We start from the raw sequence: 22,913 nt of genomic DNA, 5'->3' as shown, positions 1-22,913 counted from the left end.
CCGCCAGCTCATCCCCGCCGCGTCCGGGACTCCGGGCGGCTCCGCGCCCGGCTCGGTCCGCAGCGTCAGCGCCGTCCGCCGCGGCCCCGGCTCTGGGCAGCGCGAGCAGCAAGCCGCCGCCGCCGCCTCTCTGCGCCCCCGGGGCAGGCGGGAGCGCAACCGACCCCTCGCCGCGGCTCAGACCTCGCCCGCGCGCGGTGAGTTGTGGCCCGCGGGAAACCGGCAGAGGGGACCGTGCCCTCCGGCCTCTGGGGCGCGGGCTGCGGCGGGGACATCGGGGCTCGGGGAGGTGGCCTCTGACGAGCTCCCGCGCTCAGGGCTGCCCGGAGGAGGGCCGGGGGATCTGAGCCCTCAGGGCGAGAGGGCGCGGGACCGAGGCTGGAGGGTCTCCCCGAAGGCCCCCGAGGGAGGGAATGGGGCAGCGGCTTTTTTGCGGGCCTGGGGGAAAGTGTCTCCGTGTAGGGGTGTTCTGTCAGGTTCTACCGGATGGGGGGGGGGGTCGTGCCAGCTCTCAGGTGGGGGCGGCGGCATTAGCGCGCCCCCTCTGCGGAGGGGCAGGGCAGGCGGGGGCGCGGGGTGTTATTTGCACCTCTTCCCCGCCGTCTCCCGGCGGGAGGGCAGCGCCAGCCTCGCGCGCCTCGGCTCCTTTCCCGTGCACCGCGTCCCGCTCCCCTGGCCGCCCCGGCGCCACCTTCGCCACCGGCCGAGTCCCCGCTTGCTCGCGGCCGCGGCGGGTTGGGACGGCGCTCCAGGGTCTGGGGTCTCCCCGCGGCCCCGGGACCTCAGGGTCAGGTTCTCCTCGGATACTCCCCACCGACCCTCTCCGAGACCCCGGTGAACCCCCGGCGGGGGCGGGTGGCCAGGCCGTGTGTGTGTGTGTGTGTGTGTGTGTGTGTGTGTGTGTTAGGGGGGGGTCCCCTCCCGGGTCGGGCTTCCCCGGCGCCCAGGAACTGGAAGCGCCCCCTCCCCGCGCGGGGGCGGGGCTGGGAGGTGGAGGCCCGGACTGAGAGTGGCGCCCCCGCACAGGGGCGGTCTGAGGCTGTTTGTGCTGAAATGGGGCGGCGGTAGCGGCGGCAGGGAGTCCTGAGGCCCGAACGTACGAGCGCCCCCTGCCCCCAGGCCACGAGTGACACCCCTGCCTTTAGACTTAAGGTCCTTTTTAGAGGAGGCTCCTTGCCTCTTTACCCCCTCTCAGCGCCATCCCTGCCCATAGGTGCGGGTAAAGCTGCTTTGCGGGACTGGGCTGGGCTTGCCTAGTGGGGGTCCGAATCCACGTGTCTGTTAGAGCGGTGGTTAGTCTTTCTGACCCTTTGTCATCTGTCAGAAAGCTCTCCGTGATGGCGGGGTGGGGGGTAGGAGTACTGTGTGTGTGTGTGTGTGTGTGTGTGTGTGTGTGTGTGTGTTCCCATCGTAGTCCCCTATTCTGGGGTGACAGTGGGGGCTCAGGGCAGGCAGGGCGGCCAGTGTTCTAAGTCTCCATACTGGACACCCCCTTTCCACAGCCTGGTCCTCAGCCTCACATCCCTGGGGCCAGCTCATGGTGGAAATGAAGGATGTTTTAATTCCCATCTCCCCACTCCCCCAGGACGTGTGCTGGGTCTGCCCCACTGTCCCCACTGAGATCCACGTGGAAAGCTGGGCCGCAGGCTCTGGGTCTGTGTCCTGAGCGCCCCAGAGGCCTCAGGGCCTGGGTGGGAGAGAACTTCAACGAAGAGGTGAGGATCCCCGGGAGGTCTTTCCTGGTGACCTTTCCTGAGGTAGCAGAGAGAATTCCTACAGAAGCTCCTGGGTGTGGTCACCTTTCCTGGGCAGGCTCTGGGGGCCAGTGGTGAGGGCCCCTGAAGAGGGCCTGTCTGCAGGGGAGAGTGGGGATCAGAGCCCTGGTCTCCCTCCCTGGTGCCCCCAGAGGACCACTTCTGGGAGGGCCTCTCTAGCCTTGAGTCAGAGTCCTGTCCTTGGCTTGGAGTGGGGGGCTCTTGGTCTGGGTTCGTGCCCCCAAGCCTCTGCTTAGCTTGGATGGGCATGCCTGCCCACAAATGAATTAAGTGACCACTGTTTTCACCTTCCTCCAACTTTTTGTCTTTTAGCCATAAACTTTCCCCCACCTGTCAACACCTTCAACCTCTCAGAGACAAAAAGACCAGAAAGTTATAACCCTCTGAGATGTAGTCACTGCCAAGGGCTACCCCTCCCTGAGACATTTGCATTTAAGAGAGGCCCAGAGAGGGAGTTGGCGGTGCTTAATCCCAAAGAATGCCCTACTGGTGGTGATTCTCTGGAGAGAGATGTCTGGGATGGCAGGGGGGGGTGGGTGGGGCACACAGCATGGCACCGAGAACAGGTGCCGAGCAGGCTGAGGGGGAGGAGGCGAGGCGGGAGCACGTCAGGAGTCGAGCTGCTTTCTCGGCCTCAGTGGCCTAGCGTAGGCCGCTCCTGTCTTCCTCCCTTATCCCTCCTCCCCCACCCTGCGTCTGGGCGGCTTCATTCTGTTGGAGGCGTGACGTCCCCAGGAGGAGCGCCTCGCACAGCGGCAGGCAGGCATCCTGAGGTAGGTGAGAGCACAGGGAGCCAGCGAGCGAGCGAGCGAGCGAGCGAGCGAGCTACCCTGGTGGGCAGGGTTGGGGATGGGCCCAGGCCAGAAAATCTCTGAAGGGTCCCCAGCCCAGCTTCCAGGTTGCTTGGCCACACCCGAACCCACCGTGCTGCAGGGGGACAGCTGGCAGGAAAGGATGGGACCAGGACCCACGGGTTTCTGAGCTTTATAATTACAGCCTTAGACGCATCCTCTCCCCTAGATGAGTGTGGAGCCGGCAGCCCCTAATTACCACCCACCCCACGACATCTGCCCACCCTGCTGTCCTCCCCTGCTCGGCCGAGAACCTAACTTTGCGGTGGGCAGGCCCCGCTGGCAGCCTGGGCAGATGGGCCCGCTGGCTGCTGGCTGGAAGGTTATCTCACTTCTGCAGAGTGGAAGCTGCCTTTGCTGCCCGGGGAAGGTGTGTGTGTGTGGGGGGGGGCAGGGAGCTGGCATCTGGACTCTGGCTCTGCTCACTGGGGCTGGCATAAGAGCTGCTGGCTGTCCAGGCCCACCTGAGGGAGGAGGAGGCCGAGGGGCTTCCCTTGGTGGGCAGCCGGCCTGGAGCCAAGGACGCCAGCTTTCTGTTGGTCCCACCCAGCCTGGTGCTGGCTCCTGGGGAGAGCAAGAAGGGCTTGTTTTCGTGTCAACTCTGCCCTAGTTAGCAGGGGACTATCAAAAATTAATTTAGAGATTTCACTGCCTTTGGCCCTTGCAGAGTGCAGGCTGCCTTTTCCTTGGCTCTTGGGAACTCTGTTTCTTTCTTGGCTGTGCACTGTCTCCGGCCTCCGTCCGTCCTCTCTGCCCTGCCTCTCTCCCAGTGTCCCCCCCCTGCTGCCTCTGGGCCCAATCGGAGTCTCATAACTCTGCATTCTAGACAAGCTTCCTTCCTTCTCCCCCCCCCCCCATTCCCCCTCCCCCGCCAGTCCTCGAGTCAAGCTCCTGGACTTCTGACTTCTGCCTCAGGTCCTCCCTGCTCCCCCGCCCCTGCCCCAGCCTGCTTCTGAGAGGGAGGGGTATCAGCAGAACTGGCTCGGAAAAGACGGGCCTACCCCACAGCCCTGCCCACCCCGCCTCCTAGCCTGGAGGCCTGAGAGAGCCTCTACCGTCCTGTCCATGTTTCTCTTGGCTCCTTGGAAAAACGAGCACCACAAGGATAGTAAAAATCACCCCTTAAATTAAAGCTGATGACTCCCGTCGAAATGTTTTATTATTAACCTCACCGTTTAGCAATCTCGTGGCAGCAGTGAGGCATAAATATATGTGTACACACGTATATTAAATAAATTGGGGAACGCGGTGCATAATGACATTATCTGGACCCCATTCAATTAAGGTAGATATTATCTGCGGTAATTGGGAAATGCCAGCCCATAATGACAACCCATGCCATTCTGGGCTGAGCCACGCTGACGAGCTGGCTGTGGAGTCTAGTTAGGCCTCCCTGTTCTGGAGAAAAGCACTGGCTGCCCATTGGCTGTGTTGCTGGGAGTCCTGGGAGAACCCAGGCAGCTGCTGGTCCCAGGCTGGGCCACCAGAATGGGGACCAGGAGGTTGGGTCCTGCGCTGTCCCCTAAGCTTAGCCCTTTCGCCCCTCTGCTTCTTGGGGAGACAGAAACTAACCCCCGGACCTGTTTGCTGGTTGGGGCTGTGACTTCTAGTAAAAACACTGTCATTGCTACAGGGTGAGTTTTAGATTTTGAATATAGAAATAAAGACTGGGGAGTTGACTTGGTTTCTTGTTTCTAGTGAGTGATTACTTCGTGGGTGTCACTGCCCCTTCTCTGTGCCCGGCCTCAGTGTGGCCTAGGGATGGAAGTCTCGCCCACAGCCGTGGTTCATGGCTGTGCAAGACGGTAGAGTTTGGGCTTTGACTTGCTAAGCCAATGGGACCCAGCCTTCCAGGGCAGTGCTGGAGTGGGGTGGGGGGGAGCTCTGATTTAAGGAGGGGGGACAGGAAGGAGGAGGAGAGAGGAAGAAACTGCATTAGCCATGAAACCCACAATAGCAACAGCTGCAAACAAAGACACTTGCCCACTTGGATTGTGCCAGAAGCCTGGGAGGGTGGTGGTAGGTGGGGGTGGGGCAAGTTGGGGCAGGAAGGAGAGGCCTAGGGGGCTGCATGGAAGTGGGATCTGGTGGGTGGAGGAGATTTGGGCTCTGGTTCTGGGAGAGGGGGAAGGTCAGGGTTGGGCATTTCCTGGGCTGAGCCGGTGGGACGAAGGTCTGATGAGATAGCCTGGCTTTGCCCTCCAAATGACGTGAGCTGCTGTGGCCTTGGCAGGCGGCTGCCTTTTGAGCCTCAGGTTTCTCTGGTCATGAATCCTTGCCTATCACTGGGCTCACGACCCTTCAGTGGGCCCCCATTTCTCCATCCCCATGGGTTTTGCTTGATCTTATATTCAGTGCCCTCTCTGACCTCCTCTCCTACTTCTGCCCCTTCCCATTGCCGTCCAAGTAAGCTGGCTTCCTTGCAGTTCCTTGAACAATGAGTGCTAAACACAGGTTCAGGGCCTTTGCACTCGCTGGCTCCCTGCTCTTTGCCTGGGGCAATTTTCTCCTGGAAATGGCTGACACCTTTACTGTTTTTGAGTTTCTGCTCGTGTGCCACCTTCTCAGAGAAGCCTTCCTTGACTCTCTTTTTCTGAAAAAGCCCCTGGGTCTTAACCTCCCCCCTTACCTGTCTTAGTTTTCTTCACAACCCCTTGATTCCCTGAAGTGCCACACATTTTCGTGTAGTACGTGTATCGTCTTTCCTGTGCCACCGCCCCCCACGCCCCGTGGGATGTTGGCTCCCCAGGGCAGGTGCTGGTGTCTGTCACTCCCAGGAGTTTCCCCAGAGCCCAGAGCAGGTGCTCAGCACCTGAGTAGGTGCTCAGCACATATCTGAACGTGATGTTGAATAACTGAGGGGTCATGGCACGACAGATTGTATTCTATGCCTGACCACACAAGGGGGTTATAAGAATTCAGTGCAAGGTCTGAGTCCTACTCTGCATCCACTGCAGCCCCTCTACACTGGGCTGCCTGCTGGCTCTGGGCAGGGACCCGGCTGTGTCTTGTTGTTTATTGAGAATTTCCTGTGTTCTGAGCCTTGGGCTAGGCACAGGGGATACAGAGACGAGGGTGGTCGTCCATGCAGGCCCTTAAAATCTTCCAGGCTCATCATTGCCAAATAGCAACAGAGAGAGAGAGAGGTGTTAATGTGGAAGAAGGAAGAAACAGGAACTTGGCTAATCAGGGCAGGCTTCCTGGAGGAGGAAGGGTCTCAGCTGATACCTGAAGGGTGAGAGTCACAGGGAGGGAATCATAGAGTGGGGGAAGCATGGGCAATGGATTTGAAGTTTTCTCCTCCTTAGTTTCTGTCGGCATGAAGCTAAGGAAATGCTTCCTCTTCCGTCCTGTCTTCCTTCCTTTTCTTCTTACCTTCCACACATATTTCTCCACTCTCTCCAGTCACTTCTGAATCTGGCCCTTGCTGTTTTGGTGGAACAGGGAAGGGATGGCCTGTGGAGTGAGATCTGGGGTTTCTGTACTTGGGAGGGTTCCTGATGCAGGCTGGTGGGCTGGAACTGCTGGGGGACATGGAAGGAAGGGGGCAGGGGGCCCAGACGCCCACTGTGCCCTCTTCCTTGCTCTTAGAACGCGGCCTGGCTCAGGGAGTATCTAGGAGAAGGGCTGCTGTTTCTGTTAATATTGAAATTGATGACCCGGGAGAGGGGGTGGGAAGAGCCCAGAATCATTCACTCCCATCACATCATTCATTCACTTTCACAAACTTCCACTGTGCCAGGCTGGGGTGCAGAGATGTCAAGACGAGTACAACACGATCCCCTCCAGTTGTGGTCCCTGTGGGGAGAGGGTTGGGCTGCGGGGGTTTGAGGGAGCTCATTGACCATCCACCTTTCCCCACAGACTGGGAGTCACACGGGCGGATATCAAACCACGGGGCCTGTTGCTGGTGCAACTGGCGGGGGAGGAAGGGGGGTGCAGCTTCCTATTACCTGCTCCTTGGGTCTAAGCCTTGTCCATATGGGAGGAGACCATCCAGCAAAGCACACCTCTGTGTGGCCAGTGCGGGGTCCCAAGGGGGATAGGAGAGAGGTGGCCGCAGAGGTGGCTTGCCGTCCGGCGTCTCGGGTCCTCATGGGCTCCTGTGGGCACGGGGTGGTACAGGAAGGATCGGGGAGGCCTCCGGTTCCCCCTCACCTTTTCCGGCTGGGGACCGGAGCTGCCAGACCCTCCTGTGGAAATGTGAGATACTCATCCATTCCCAATGCCCCAGCTTTTCTGAGCACCTGGGCTGGGCTGGGCCCCTCTGAGGCAAAGGTGAATAGAGATAAAAAAACGTGCTGGAGGGACCATGGAAAGGCTGAGGGGAAGGGGCTGCCAGCAGCTCTGGAGGCATGGCTCAAAGGAAGGCAGAGGACAGGGGGCCTGGGTCTCCCGGCTGAGCCTGGAGGGGTGAAGAGCCACAGCTTGAGGGTCCCCTCAAAGGCTGAAAGCAGGAATGGGTCGCTCTGGAGGTGTCCCCCCCCCCCCCCCCCGCAGCAAAGTGCAGGATCAGTCCCTCTGACTCTGCCCTTTACTTTGGTGTTTGGGAGAATTCTATTTCCTTAGTTTTGGGAGAATAAAAAGCAGCTTCGTGAAAAGTAAATCAGAGTAAATCACGGTGCGTCTCTTTGGATCTGGTCATTGTTCCGTGGTTTGTGGTTCTTCCTGGCTCAGGCCCTGGTTGTGGGAGGAAGGATTTAGGTTAGACGTGAGGAAGCATGGGGTCCTGCTTGTTAGGACTTGGAAGGGGTCACTGAGGCAGGTTGGTGGAGTTTCTCCCTGCAGGCCCACAGATAGCAGAGAGGCCCTCAGATGGTGGGGTGGCTGGGTTGGGGGGGGGAAGGGTCCACTGCAGCCACTCCCCGGCTCTCCTCACATCCCCTTTCCCTGAAGAGAATGTTCCGAAAAATGCGGTTGGCCAGTGAACTGTTGTGTGCGGAGATGACCGCGTGTTCTTCCCTCCACTCCTCATCCCTCCCTGCCTGCCTGGGGCCAGAGATCTGGCAGGGGGCAGAGGGGAAGGGAATACAGGGGTTGGCAGAGAGAGGTGGGGAAGGATAGAATAAGAGGCCCCACTGGGAGTGGGTGGGCACACTGGCATAGACCTGCCGCCTTCTTGGTGACTTCATTTGGGGAGTGTTAGATCCCCTCCCCCCCAAAATATCCAAGGTATGAGCTTTCCTGGCTCTTTTAGAATTCGGGGTGTGGTCGGAGGACTCCAAGCCTCCCCTGATGTGGCCCCCCTTCCCCAAGATGGAGCCGCCCTGTGAGGTATGGAAGGACACCTCGCTCCCCACCCTGCCCTACCCCCAGCCTCTGCTCTTGGTGGCTCCTTTCACTCTCAGAGTATTTTTACTTTTCCCTTGTTCCTGTTACAGGATCAAAGGAAGGAGGGGAGGCTAAAAGAGGCGGTGGTTTGCCCAGCTCTTTGGAAATGTTCAGAAAAGGCAGACCTGGCAGGGCTGAGGGGTGGAGAGGGGCCCACTAGGCAGGGGCTGGGCCCAGTGCTGGTGGAGGGAAGCCGGAGGGCAGTCTGGCCAGCCTGGGGCAGGGCCTGGGGCCTTGGGGTCTTGATTCTAACCCTGCAAGTATTTGTTTTTCTCCTCGCTGAGGGCTCCTTCCTCCATGCAGCCTCCGCCCTTCCCCATCGTGTATGTGTGTCTGTCTGTGGTTTCCGGTGTGTGTGTGTGTGTGTGTGTGTGTGTGTGTGTGTGTGTGTGTGTGTAGATGTGCCTGTGTATGCACATCACTCAGTCTGGAGGGGCTGGGGCTTCAAGGAGAAGCCGGTGTTGAGCCCTCACGAAGAATCTGGAAGCCTGAGCAGGGCCTGACCATCAGAAGCTGCTGTTCATTGGTTTCCCAGCCTGAATCTGCCCTGCTGCGGCCTCGGCACACAGCCTGTCACGATGCCAAAAATCCTTCCACTTTGAATTCAGGCAAACCAAGCCTGAACTTGTAGGCTGTGAGACTGGGCAGGGCCCGAGAGCCCCTCTGGGCCGGCGTGGTGGGGGGTTGGGGGCAGGGGCCCGCGCGGCGCTGTGTGCCTGGGCCGTGGGCCACTATCTGAGGTTCAGAGCCTCGGCTTCCTCGTCTGTGTGGTGGGGATAGGAATACCGCCCAGCTCCCGGAGGCGTGAGCGTCACCTGAGAAAACGTAAGCGAGGCCCTTAGTGTAGCGCCTGGCACTTGGCAGTATGATGTCATTTGAAGTTATCTCTCCGTGGGCATCAGAGCACTTGGACAGGACAGTGTTTCATTGTGCGGGCTGTCCCACCCAGGGGATGGATGCAGGCCCGGAGGTGACTCCTTCCCATCATTGTCACAACTGAGAATGGCCTGCAGGGGCAGTATGGCCACTAGACTGCATCCTACTCCAAGCCTTCCATTTTATTTTATTTTATTAAAAAAAATTTTTTTTTACATTTATTTATTTTTTGAGAGACATAGAGAGACAGAGCACAAGTTGGGGAGGGGCAGAGAGAGAAGGAGACACAGAATCCGAAGCAGGCTCCAGGCTCCAGGCTGTCAGCACAGAGCCTGACGTGGGGCTTGAGCTCACAAACCGTGAGATCATGACCTGGGCCAAAGTCGGACGCTTAACGACTGAGCCACCCAGGCGCCCCAAGCCTTCCATTTTAGAGATTTTGAAATTGAGAACCTCTAGGGGATGGCAGGAGTGTGGGCGCTCTTGAAGCCTTCTCCAGTTTCTCTTTTCTGAATTGCCCAGTCCTGGCATCAGCAGCTAGTGCCCACATGGCCCTCCAGGAAAGCGAGCTGTTAAATTTACCCACATGAAGGTGTAGGTGAGGATGACAGGTCTGTACAGGTGTAGCCGTCCCCTCCCCGCATTTTAACAGCTTTCACTCTTAAGCCTTCCTCCGAGCACTGACCCCCAGTGTTCAGTCACTGGATCCTGGCTTCATGGGTGAGGGTGGTTATTAGGAAGATTTCTTGCAGGCTTCCCCAGGTCTCCCAGTATGACTGGTGCTGGCTTTGAGTCCTGACCCATCTTGCTGTGTGACTTTGGGAGAGTTATGTGATGCCTCCGGGCTATCGGTTCACCTGCAGAGTGAGAATTAATAGTTGTGTTCTTGGCCTCTGAGGAGCTAATGGGTGAGGGAGCATTTTGAAGAGGGGACAGATGTGAGGTGAGGATCCAGAGGGCGCTTGCCAGAGAAGCCCAGGAATTGAGGCTGGACCCTTGGGTGCTGTACCCTCTTCGCTCCTCTCCTTTCCCCAGAACCGGAACAGTCAGTAATTCCTGTGTGGGGGGAACTACAAGTGGGGGACGGGTGGCTCCGAGACCCCGCTTGGCCTTGATGCAGGGACCACATCGCTAGGAAAACCTCCTGATCCAAACACAAGCCCTTCTTCCAGATGGCTAGGGAAACTGAGGCGTAGAAGTGGCTTGCTAGTCTTCATCTGACAAACCCCTTGGGGCCGGGGGGCCTTAGAGTGAGGCCCCTGGCCAATCCCTGACTCAGCTTCTAGCTCTTCTCCCTGTGGCCTTCTCAGTTGAGGGGAGGGAGGTTGCTGGCTTTGAGAGGGAGGCTGGGGCCAAGGAAGGAACCCCAGGGGAAATTAGCCCAAATTAGCAGCGAGAATGAGGAAGAGCTGGTGTTGTCTCTTCTACCCTTGCAGATAAATATTTAATCACAACAACAATAATAATGACAATGATCATGATAATGTGCAGTAGCTCAGGCCGTAACCTGAGCCCCACTCTCAGAGGGAGGAAGTGGGGGAGAGAGAAGGAGCAGCAGAGAAATGGGAGAGATAAAGACCAGCAGAAAGAGGGTGGGGGAAGGAGGCCAAGCACATGACAAGGAGGCTTGCCTCTTGAGCTGGGAGCCCCTGGGGTTGCCCTCTGCCTGGGGTGGCAATGTGAAATTTGCATTGTTCCAGGAGGAGAAACCGGGAACCGACAGCCCCACCTTCTCCCTGGCCTTCAGAGTTAGCAGCTCTCAGCCTGATTTCTTCTGCAGGGGGCCTTGCTGGCTTTCCTGGTCTCTCTCCGAGTCCCCAAGGAGCCTGAGTGTCTCTGGTTCCAGAGCTGGCAGCTGGGAAGCTGGGCTCTACACAGTGTTTTGCTTCTCACTACCTGTGTGACTTGGGCAAAATGCTCTCTTGCTCTGGGCCTCAGTTTCCTCATCTCTAAAATGGGGTTGGGCCCTGCAAAACTGGTTTCTTTCTACTCCTTCATGTGGGTGAGCAAGACCTCTCTTCTGCCCAAGCCAGTTCCAGGCTGTTCCTGGGAATTGCGCTCTCTGATGCCTGGGTTTCTGATGGCAGTGGGTACAGGCCTTAAGAAGTCTTCAAACATGACCTAATTTCTGCCTCGGGCTCTCCCACTTGAACCAAAGTTGAGCAGCAGCTCCAAGAGCCAAGTTCAGAGTTGTGGAGCCTGTGGTGATAACCTCCAGCGTCTCCTTCTCTCAAGCTCCTGATGAGCGATCAGAATAGCTAATGTCTTCTTTGGGCTTCTGTTTGATTCTCTCTCTCTCTCTCTCTCTCTCTCTCTTTCTCCCTTCTAAGGTTGATAGGAGGAGAGCATTGGAGCTGTTTTCTCCTTGATGCCAAGATACATCAAGCTAGGAGCACTCTCCTGTTTTCACATTCATCCATCAAGAACAGGCCTGCAGGACGTGGGGACCAAGACTGGAGCTCTGCTGCTCCCTGGCTACTCCCTGTCGCCCATGGGCATGGCCTGTGTCGGCAACTGAGCACTGCCTGAGTGGCGAGGAGCACCAGCATGGGTTACCCTGTTGGCCGTCCTTGGCCACCCTGCTGCTGAAGCTGCCCCAGAGAGACTTGTGGGGGCTGCCCTGCCCATGCTCACCCAGGCTGCGGGGCTAGGGGCCTGCCAAGGCTAGGAGTGGGGCCCGCCATTCATGGGTCTCTAGGGATTTCCGAGATGCCTGGGAAGACAGGCTGGGGCTGGTGGTGGGCCCGGCTGCCTCTTTGCCTGCTCCTTAGCCTTTATGGCCCCTGGATGCCTTCCTCCCTGGGGAAGCCCAAGGGCCACCCCCACATGAATTCCATCCGCATAGATGGGGACATCACACTGGGAGGCCTGTTCCCTGTGCACGGCCGGGGCTCAGAGGGCAAAGCTTGTGGAGAACTTAAGAAGGAAAAGGGCATCCACCGACTGGAGGCCATGCTCTTTGCCCTGGATCGCATCAACAATGACCCGGACCTGCTGCCCAACATCACGCTGGGCGCCCGCATTCTGGACACCTGCTCGAGGGACACCCATGCCCTCGAGCAGTCGCTGACCTTTGTGCAGGCGCTCATCGAGAAGGATGGCACGGAGGTCCGCTGTGGCAGTGGCGGCCCACCCATCATCACCAAACCTGAACGTGTGGTGGGTGTCATCGGTGCTTCAGGGAGCTCGGTCTCCATCATGGTGGCCAACATCCTCCGTCTCTTCAAGGTTAGTGCCTGGCTGGTTGGCCCCAGATGTGTGTTTCTACCAACAGCCCCAGCCCTCCACACCCAGGGTGCCAGGCCTGGCCAGCTTCTTTCTCCTGTTCCTTCCTGGACTCTGGGGAAGAGAGTATGTTTCCCAGGGAGCAGTATATGAGAATTTGGGGGCAGTCCTATGGTCAAAGCCTAGGCTCAGCAGAGTGGAGGTGTCAGGGAGGGACCCAGTGCTGTGGTGCTGACCATGGTGCTGAAACAGCACACGCGGCCTGATCAACTGTACTCCTCAGTGGGGAATGCTGAACCAAGAGGGGAAAAGGAAGTGCTGAACAACAGAAGGGAGGAGGAGCTAGGAGGACACATGTATGTATATATCAAGACAGAAAGATGGATACATGGAAATATAGGTAGATAGAAAGGTAAAGAGAGTAAAAGATAGAGAGAGAGATAGATAGAATCGAAATACAAATGTTGGAGATTGCCAGGGAGAAAAAGCAAGACTTTTGTTTTGACATTGTTTTCAAATAATTGCAATTCCCAAGAAAGATATGTTTTTCTTCTAGTAGCTGAGAGAGCCCTGTGTGGCCCTCCTACTCCACCCCAAGATTATGGTTAGAAAATGTGTCTTGATATTTTGGATGGGGCATTGGGGTACGGAACCCATAGAGAATGGATGAGGACAGGGAAAGGGCCTGGAAGGAGCAGGCAGTCTCTGTTTCTGTTGCTCTTGGCCCCGAACTAGGCTTCTCTTGCTCATTTCCTTCCTCCTGCCCTTCTTCCTTGCACACCTTTCTCCCTTTCCTTCTGGAATCATTCCCTGCCCCCTCCTTGCTACCTCCCTTCCTCTCTTCCTGGGGCAAGAGCTGCTGATTTGCAATTCAATTGGAGCCAAGTGCTTCGCTAAGCTGCTAAAACAACTGAAAGCTACCGGGTAGAGAGAAAAACATTACAAGCATTTTACCAATAATTATGAGCCGCTCTGCTCTCGGAGCCTGCCTTGTTTGCTCTGTGTGTTTGTGTGTGCGCGTGTGACTGCGTGTGTGTGTGTGTGTGTGTGTGTGTGTAAGGGGGGGGAGGAGGGAGAGAGAGAGGGAGGGAGAATGTGAGGAAAGAGGAGGAAGAAAAGCCCAGAGGAAGCTGCTGGGTCCCTCCTTCACCCTGGTGTTAGGCTCTCAGCCTTTGGAGATGGCCCCTTCTCTCCTCAGAGTCTCCAGAGTTAGGTGCAGTGGGCTGAGAGAGGCTGTCTGGGCCCATGCAGAGTGGGAAGTCTGAGGCTGAAGCTCTCTCACCTGGACCTTTCCTGGAGTCCATTCGCCCAGTCCCATGATGCATCCGTACTTGGGGGCATTTTGGGGGGCGTGGAGAGAAGTGGGGGTGAATGGTGTGGAAGGTCACCATGTTGGGGATGGGGGTGGGGACGAGTGGTAAAGAAAGGAAGCTAGAGTTGTCCCGTCACAGTGTGGAGTGGGGGTTGGAACTTTGTGGGGCCATGTGCTGTGCTGTCTCACCTATAGGCCTTCTTTCTGGAGTGTTGGTTTTACTTGGTGGTTTTATGAAACACTGTCTAGGAACACTATCTTAATTTTCCAACAAATGGATGCATTAGGAAGAATGCAGAATTAAGATGAAGGAAACTTTGCAATAGATAATCTGAACAACCTCTGGGGGGCTGTGCTGCCTGAGGTCATTCCTGGTAGATGGTTTGGGAATGGGTAGCCTGGTCCAGCCTTCCCACCTGCCCTGTTTTGCATTGAGGAGTGGAGACCCAGAGCGGAGGAGGAAGCCGGGCTCAGCTGCTCAGGCCAGGGCCTGATGATGGTGATGGCTTGGGCTAGCTGAGTCATCACTTCAGCCTGCCTGCCCCAGGCCTGAGAGGTGAGGCTACTTTGGCCATCAGCAGAGGGGACAAGCCCCAGACTCCTTGTCAGTCTGTCTGGATGGGGCCTAGACCCCCAGCCTTGGAGAAGGCCAGACCACAGATGGGGCTGCTGCAGTTTCCTTATTGGAGCTTTTTATTAAACACTTTTGGTGACTCTGGATGTTTTAATTTTTTTTAATGTTTATTTTTGAGAGACGGAGACAGAGTGTGAGTGGCGGAGGGGCAGAGAGAGAGGGAGACACAGAATCAGAAGCAGGCTTCAGGCTCTGAGCTGTCAGCACAGACCCTAACACAGGGTTCGAATCCATGATCCATGAGATCATGATCTGAGCTGAAGTCGGATGCTCAACCGACTGAGCCATCCAGGCGCCCCTACTCTGGATGTTTTAGAAAACAGCCTGATGGGGCCCTGGGGGCTATGACCTCGGTGAGTGCCTCCCTGCCATCTCCCAGGGGCAAGCCAGTGCACACTTTATAGGGAGGTAGAGAGGATCAAAGGAGTGGAGAGGTGTCACGTGACACAGGGTAAAGGCTCCAAGAATGGTGAGCATGTTCTTGGAAACATGGATATTTTGGGATGAGGCATCCAGTGACCCCACATGGGAATGCGCTGTGACCTCTGTGCTCACCCCTCTTTGGTTGGAGAAAGGTCTCTGGTGGGGTGAGGGTGCCTGGGCCAAAGTGCATCACCAGCCAGGGGCTCACAAGTGTTTCATTTTCCCTGCCCATCTGGTCACCTGTGAACATGGCCCAGGCCTCAGTTTTATCTGTGCCTCCTCCAATTACAGAGAGATGAATGGGTTGGGGCAGACGGTCAGGAGTCTCCCTGGCTGCTCAGAAAGAGAGACCGGACAGGGGCGGGGGTAGAGACCTGGGAGGAGAGAAGGAATGGGGGACAGAGGGGACATGTTGGGAAAGGGAAGGGAGGGGGAGGGCACGGAGATGGGGACTGAGCCAGAAGGAGTCAGTCATCTGTGGTCTGCATTCCCTGGGTTCCTTTTAACAGCGTTAATGTTCCAGGCTGGCGACAAGAGGGCTCCTCAATAATTAAACTGATAGAAATGAGAGGCTGGGTGAGAAACTTAGAAACCATTTACAGAGGCAAAGGGAGCGGAGGCCCCAGGCTGGCGAGCATGAGGGAGGGGCACCCAGGCAGGGACAGCAGCTGTGTCAGGTGTCTATTTCAAAGGGCACCACTGCAGCCCTGCTCTGCCAAGGCCAATAAGTGGGGCCTGCTGGGAGCTTCCACCAGAGTCTGTGATTATAGCTCCCCTTCCTCTAAGAGGTGAATTTCCTGTGCACAGTTCAGAGAGGAGCTCTGGGCTTGGGGACACTAGAGGTGATTTCCTGCCTGGCGAAAAGCTAATGGGGTGCAGTCGGGGCCAGGGGGTGAGCAAACCTCCCAGCTACTGGAGCTGGAAGGGCCAACTCCCCTTCGTATAGAGGTGGAATCTGACCCCTGTTAAGTGACAGGGCGGAGCTAGAAGGCAGGTCCCCAGCTCCCAGGCCTGACTCCTTCCAGACTGCCTGTCCAAATAAACTGGGTTGGAAGTGAGACTCAGGCCTTTGTGGGGACCAGAAGCCCTGACTCTGAGTAGTCTTGGATCTGACTTGATAGCTTATATCCCTTACTTCCTGTCCCTTCATCCTCGTTTTGGCTCTCTTCCGGAGACAGGGAATACTGATAGGTGTAAAGCATACCTTTTGGGAGACATCCTAAAGCCTGAGGATGTGGCCTATGTAGTGCTATGTTGGGACAGCCCAGGTTTGGGCGCCAGTTAGGCCTGGGTTTGAATCTTCATGCCCCCAGAGTTCACTCACCATATAGGGCATTTGCACCAAAGTGTGAATAAGCCAATAAGATCTTTTCTTGAGAGCAGCCGTTGTTGGGGGGAGAAGGAACATGTTAAGTGCCTTCGGAAGAAAGCAGTTTTCAAATCACAGACTTGTGAGGGCTAGAAGGATCCAGAAGTCATTGCACAGAGTCCCTCCCTCATTTGCAGCAGGCAAAAAAGCTGAGGCTTGAAGAAGGGGAGGCTAGCCAGTCCTTGCCACCTTGGCTAATTGTTTAGCTTGTTTGTGCCTCTGTGTATTTCCTCGCTTGTTAAATGGGGATGATAATGGTCTCCTAGGCCAGGTGAGAGAATTAGGAGTTAATGTCCAGGGAGGGCCTAGCACGGTGCCTGGCACACAGTCAGCCCACAGGAAATGTCATTGCACAGCTTGTGGCTGGACCTGAAACCAGCACGAGAGACTCCATTGATGTGGAAGAGGCTGGAGCGGGTGGGCAGTGACAGACGGTGACCTTTGAGGCCGATCCTGGAGAGGCCCCACCATCTGCTGGGCCTCTTGTGTCTTCCTGAAGACTGAGCAGCCAACTCAACTTTCAGATAACGAGCTTTGTTTCGCTGTCACAACAGTGGCATGTGGGAGGAAAAAGCTGGGCGGAGTGGAGGGAGGGCAGAAGGGGGAAGGCAGGAAAGGGGGTGGAGGGGACACTGGTGAGCAGGGGAGAGGGTGGAGGTGGGCAGGTGCCCCAGGTTCCTGAGAGAGGCCGGCCCGGGGCCAGTGGTGAGGCATACTAGCCCTTCTGGGCACTTCCCCCCCCCCCCCCCCCCCCCCCGCCTGGCTGTGTGATGCTCTTGACCCACGTGGGGCTGTAAGTGCTATAACGGTTTGTGGCTTGTTTCTGGAGAAAGCTGCCTGCTTGGTGCTTGGCTTGTCTAAGCTCCTCCGCGCCTGGCCCAGGACTCCTGGGGAGACTTTGTGGCTTAGATAACGCAAGATGTTCTGTTGAGGATATGGCTTTGTGTCTTCAAAGTGTTTTCATTGCACAACCAGGAGGAGCTTTGGAGAGAGTCCATCTACACCGCCCCCTCCCCCCCCCCCCGCCCCTGCAGCATGCCCTTCTCCCTTGAAGACCACTTCATCCTTCCAGCACCCAAGCCAAAAACCTGGCAACAGTTTTGACCATGCTTTTTCTACAAGGAAACCCTACAGGCTTTCCTTTCAGAATGTGTCCTCTGGGGCCTCCCACCTCTGGGGCCTCTCATCCAGACCATTGCAGAAACCTTCTCTTCTTCCGCCTGCTTCTTTTTTTTCCCCCTGCTTCTAAATGGGTCTACCACAGCCAGACTTCTGCTCAGTGGCCAGGGAGATCTTTCTAAAAGCCGAATTGAATCTACTCACCTCTGTTAAACCTTTGATTGCTTTTAGATTAAAATGCAAACTTCCAAACCCTTGCCTGTCTCAGAAGCTCTGTGCTACTTGGTGCCCAACCACATCTGTTGTGTCTCCTGGGTGCAATCCACACAGTCACTCTATTTTCCTTATGGTCCGTCATGACACTGTGCTATTTTCCCCACCACAGGGCCTTTGCACCTGCGTTCCCCTCTGTATGGAATGTTTTCTCCTGACTCTATGAGGCTAGATCCTTCTCATTCAACCTTAAGCTTAAATGGACTCCCTCCCCTCTGCCTCTCCCCCCCGCCCCAGTTATTCTATCTTGTTTCCTCATCTTTCCCTTTATGGCACTCATCACAGTTTGTACTTATGCCCATATTTGCTTGTTTTCCATTTTGCCGCTGGCTTCCCCCTCTAGACTAGGGGTTAGCAAACTATGGCCCATGAGCCAAATCTGGCCCACCACTTGTTTTTGTATGGCCCACGAACTAAGAATGGTCTTGGTATTTAAGTGGTTGAAGAAAAAGAATCAAAAGAATAATATATCCACAACACAGGAAGATCACATGAAATTCAAATTTCAGTGCCCAGCGATGAAGTTTTGTGGGTATACATAAGACCTACATTTGTGTATTGTCTAGGGCTATTTTTAAAATTTTTATCTATTTATTTATTTATTTTTTGAGGGGGGCTGCGGTGCAAGTGAGCAAGGGGCAGAGAGAGAGAAAAATCCCATGAGGGGCAGAGAGAGAGAGAGAAGTGGGGCTCATCTGAAGTGGGGCTCGAATTCACAAACTGTGAGATCATGACCTGAGCTGAAATCAGATGCTTAACTGACTGAGCCACCCAGGTGCCCTACAGGGATACTTTTTTTAAAAAAAGATTTTATTTTTTTTAATGTTTATTTCTTTTGGAGACAGAGAGACAGAGTGTGAGCTGGGGAAGGGGCAGAGAGAGGGAGACACAGAATCCGAAACAGGCTCCAGGCTCCGAGCTGTGAGCACAGAGCCCGACGTGGGGCTCGAACTCACGAACCGCGAGATCATGACCTGAGCCGAAGTCGGATGCTTAACAGACTGAGCCGGCCAGGGGCCCCAAAAAGATTTTATTTTATTTTTTTTTTTATTTTTATTTTTTCAACGTTTTTTATTTATTTTTGGGACAGAGAGAGACAGAGCATGAACGGGGGAGGGGCAGAGAGAGAGGGAGACACAGAATCGGAAACAGGCTCCAGGCTCCGAGCCATCAGCCCAGAGCCTGACGCGGGGCTCGAACTCACGGACCGCGAGATCGTGACCTGGCTGAAGTCGGACGCTTAACCGACTGCGCCACCCAGGCGCCCCAAGATTTTATTTTTTAAGTAATCTCTGTACCCAACATGGGGCTCGAACTCACAACACTGAGATCAAGAGTTGCACACTCTACCGACCCAGCCAGCCAGGTATAGGGCTACTCTTGAACTACTGCCTGGGGACTGAGCAGATGAGACCAGTTGACCCTCAGCAGCACCCGTAGGACCCCCGGCTGGTGCCAGGCCCGCAGTAGGCTCTCAGGAGTCTTGGCTGAATGGTGTCATGGAGAGTGAAGCGTCTGCTCCCCCATGTCCCCCCAAACTCTGTGATACCAGCAGGGATGCCATGGTCTGCACCACCCTGCAGATGCCCCTGGCCGTGGGGATGAGTGCGGCCTGGCCCATTGAACCATTGGGTCAAACCAGTGCCAACCAGTGCCCATCACTCTGGTGAACTCCAGGACCACTTGGATGTGTTTCCACACTCCCAAACACCTCCAGCGCCTCCCTGACTTACGGAATTGGAATTCCCTTCACCTACACCTTTTTTCCCTGTTCGAGGGTAACCCCATGCACCATTTTAGGCTGTTATTAGAGATTTGTCCCAACAAAGCTTCCTCAATAGATATTTGGGGGTGAATGAGGGACCCTCCAGAAGAGGTGTCTGAGGTGGAATTATCACAACGTTTGCACGACACATATCCTGTGCCAGGGTTCGTCTCAACCCTCACGGCAGCCCGCGGTGGGCAGTTGTTATCCCCATTGTACAAGTGGGCAACTGAGGCACAGAGAAGCCAAGCAACTTGACCAAGGTCCCACAGCTAGCGTGGCGGAGCCAGCATGCAAACTGTGCGGCCCCGAATCTACCCATTTTGCCACTCTGCTCTCCTAACTCTTGGCCATCCGATAGACTCGGGTTTGAGACCTGGCCTAATACTGCGTGGCTTTTCTGAGACTCAGTTGATCGTCTGCAGCGCGGACACGATGGCACTCACCCGGCAGAGGTGATAATGTGGGCAAAACCCTTCGTAGGTGCTTTGGGGACGCGGGTGTTACCGGAACAGTTTTGATATTGGTAGAATAGTTTTGATAGCGTTTGTGAGGGGCTAGGCGGCCGAAGGGGTGGGGAAGGAGGGGAAGAGGTGGGGGAAGTAGGTCTTGCTGAGGGTGACTCTCAGGGGCTGTTCTCGGGTGAGAAGTGCATAGCCCATGCTTTTACAGCGTCCCTCTTTCCCCCAAGCACCAGGTGTCCCTCTGGTGAGAGCCCGGGAAGGGGGACGTCAAGACGTCAGGGTCAGGCTGGAGCCTGCAGAGAGAGGGGAGGGAGGTGCAGTGGGGGTGGGGGGGAATGTGGCACTGGGCTCAGAGCCCCCCACTGACCACTCCACTGGCTGTTCTCTCTGTCCTCTGTGCTCTGTCCCAACCACCTGGTTACTGTCCACAGTGGAGTGGTGCCCCCCCCCAATATAGTCGGATACCGGGGATGCAAGGCAGGGGGAAGGATGGGTGGGTAGGGCTGCTGGGGGAGACGTTGCGTTGCCTCGGTGGTTCTCAAGCCTGGCACCTCATCACAGTCACCTGGGGAGTTTACTAGAGCATCGGATTCCTCAAGCTCCAGCAGGCGGATGAGGCCTGGGGGCCGGGCCTGTGGTTGGACACCTGCCAGGAGGCTTGGTTGGCCACCAGACCGTGTGGTCTGAGTCGGCCTAGTATTCCCATCCCACCAGGCTCTCCAGGGAGGACCCTGCCCCCGCTGCAGCCCTCTCGAGCCAGCTGCCTCGCAGGTGCACCCTGGGGTTGCAGACCCAGCTCTGAATACAGGAGGTTTGGGGCTGGAAGCCTGGGTTCAGCTCTGGTGACTGGATTGGCAAACAGACTCATGATTGTGAAATTTCAAGGAGGCAGAGGGGCCTCTGGGGCCACTTCCCAGAAATGCCCTGGAGGGAGGCCTGGTGCGCTCCTGGAGTCCAGGTTGGAGATGACAGGGCCCCGGGGCAAGAATTCATTCACTCATTCCACTCACGGACTCCATATCGAACATCTTCTCTGTGCCTAGCACTGCTAGAGGAGTGTTCTCCATCTGGCTGCACCTTGGAATCACCCAGGGAGTTTAAAAAAATCCTAGTACCCAAGCCCCACCCCAGGAATTCAGATTAATTGGTCTGAGATGGGGCTTGGGTTCCCCAGGTGATATCCATGTGCCGGCCCAGGTGGAGAACCACCGCTCTAAGCAACTTTGTAAAGCAGGAAACAAAACGGAGTAAGGCCTTGTCCCGGTGGGCTTCTATGTTAGGGGGGGAAAGCAGGCAGTGAACAGGTAAACTGTATAATACCTAATGGGGGGGGGCAGTTCCCTGCAGAACAAAGCTGAGGCATGGCGGAGGGGTGCCAATGTAGACAGGATGGTTGGGGATGGCTTCACTGAAGAAGGATTATTTCTGCACAAGCTCAAATAGAGCAAAGGGACTTGCCCATTGGATATCTGGAGAGTGTTCTAGGTAGAGAGAACAGCAAATACAAAGGCCCTGGGGCAGGACTTTGCTTGATTGTTGACCTAGGGACTCAAGAGGGAGGATCAAGACAGCTCTGGGGATGGGAGAGGGGGACGAAGGGAGTGCCCAAACCTACATCCTGACCCTTATTGCTGCCAAGGGTGTTGTGGGGGGGAGGGGTCAGCAGGAGTCTGGGGACCTTGGGCAATCACTGGGCCTCTCAGGACCTCAGTTTCCTCACCTGTTAAATATGCAAATGGTCCCTGAACAGTCCTCGTGAAACCACAGAGGTGATGGGTGGGTGGGGGAGGAGATATAAGGGTGGAGCCTGTGGGAGAGGCTCACTCTTTCCCTCCGCTCCCACTCTGCTGGCCTCCTCCCACCCCTGGCCCCTTGTCCCTCTTCCACCCCGTCTCCCTGGCCTGAGGAAGGAGAGCTCGAGACAGGAGCGAGGCAGGGCCAGCCAGATGGGGAGCCCCAAGAGGCAGTAGCATGCGATGGTTAAGGCATGGGCTCCGGGGCCAGATGGCCTGTCCTCAAACCCCTGCTCTGCCATTTATCACCTGGGAGTACCTCTCTGTGCCTCAGTTTCCTTGTCTGTAAAATGCTCCCCACCTCACAGGGCACGTAAAGATTAAGTGAATACACGGAAAATGCTCAGACCAGCACCTGGCATGTAGACTGGGGATATCGGCCGAGTGCCTGGTTGCGGCAGGCAGCCCAGAGCACTCACTGGCTTTGGAGGCGGCCACATGGTAGGTGGCTCAGATCTTGGCCCCAGATCCCTCACCCTGTCTGGACCTTGCTCATCTCATCTGTGAAATGGGTAGAATCACGTGTACCTCTCAGGGTAAGGATGTAGGATAATGTAGTGAGGAGCTGGTGGTGTGGGTGCACCGTAGGGCTCAGTAATGTTAGTCCTCATCACGTGCAGGCAGAGCATTGAAGGGGGGTTCAAGGGGGGAGGGGGAGTGATCTGAGCCATGCAGGCTGGGGAGCTGGGCAATATGGAGGGGCAGATCACTGGCTTTTGGCAGAGGGATGATGGGTGAGTGTAGCTGAGTTCCCCCCAGTGTGTTGGTCCTGGGGCTCTCCAGGCACTCACTGTGAGGTGTGGGGGATGCTGGGTGATCTCTGGCTCTCCACTCAGGGGAGGGCTGTGGGTCCCCTTACCACTGAAGCCTCCCATAGCTCAGGGACCTGTGTTCTGGGTCTGGCTCTGCTGACAACGCGCTGTGACCTTGGGTGGGTCGGCTGTTCTGTAAAATGAGGGCATCGGATCAGGTGGGCCAAGCCCACTCCTCTACCTGGTGGCCTCTCCTGGAGTAGGAGCACTGAGCCTACTCCCCAGTGGTCAGATTACCGCGGTATTGCCATGGCCCCAGTGGCCTTTCTCGTGGCCTCTCCAGTGTAGTCCACCCTGCCTCGACCCTGCATATTCTGAGTGTGTGCTATGCTTTCCAAAACCTGCCTCGGGGATTTTCCTGGCCGTGTGCTCCTCCTGGAACTTCCTTCCTGATGCCCGACTGGCAGAGTCAGACTCCTTCTTCAAACCCTGACTCAAACTCCAAGACTCTCCTGACCCATGAAGGGCTGAGCTGTTCCTGGGGTACGTGGGGGTCCTTTGTGTGGCTCTTGTGGGTCTCCCTGACGTCCATGGGCTTGTGGAGGGCAGGACTGGGCCTCCCTGGGACCCAGGGACCTGGGCCTGGGTCTTCCCCTTGCCCTCAGTGCCCCTGGCCCTGTCTGTCAGCCTTGGGAAAACCGAGCAACCCCGCAACCCCCCTCCCCCCCCCCCCAAAGCAACCCCTGTGTGGGAGCTGTGCCTGGGGCAGGGGTGTGGCCCATGCCTCCGCCTGTCTCTGTCAGAGGGTTAAGCTCATAGTACCTCCCCCTGCCTAGTCCTAAATGAGCTGTGTGCTTTTCCACTTCCTCCCAGTTTATTAAACTTGCATTTTTATGACCCAGACATGTTGGAAATGAAAAGGCGGCACATTCTGCTTTATATTCCAATTGA

General features: G+C 56.4%; 1 protein-coding gene across 2 annotated transcripts in view; it reads left to right on the top strand.

The window, feature by feature from the left end:
- Positions 1 to 17: 17 nt before the first annotated feature.
- Positions 18 to 22,913, top strand: part of GRM4 (glutamate metabotropic receptor 4) — a 116,159-nt gene continuing 93,263 nt past the window's right edge. The window contains exons 1-2 of one of the 2 annotated variants that reach the window (XM_042986143.1): positions 18 to 197; positions 11,164 to 12,061. In XM_042986143.1, the coding sequence (XP_042842077.1) occupies positions 11,543 to 12,061 (519 nt within the window). In that variant the 5' untranslated portion in view covers positions 18 to 197; positions 11,164 to 11,542. Of the gene's footprint in view, positions 198 to 1,409; positions 1,716 to 11,163; positions 12,062 to 22,913 lie in introns of those variants that run through there. The other variant, XM_042986144.1, reaches the window with a different exon arrangement.

Source organism: Panthera tigris, chromosome B2 (assembly GCF_018350195.1).
Source record: "Panthera tigris isolate Pti1 chromosome B2, P.tigris_Pti1_mat1.1, whole genome shotgun sequence".
NCBI lineage: Eukaryota > Metazoa > Chordata > Mammalia > Carnivora > Felidae > Panthera > Panthera tigris.
This window is presented reverse-complemented; position numbering and strand designations above follow the sequence as displayed.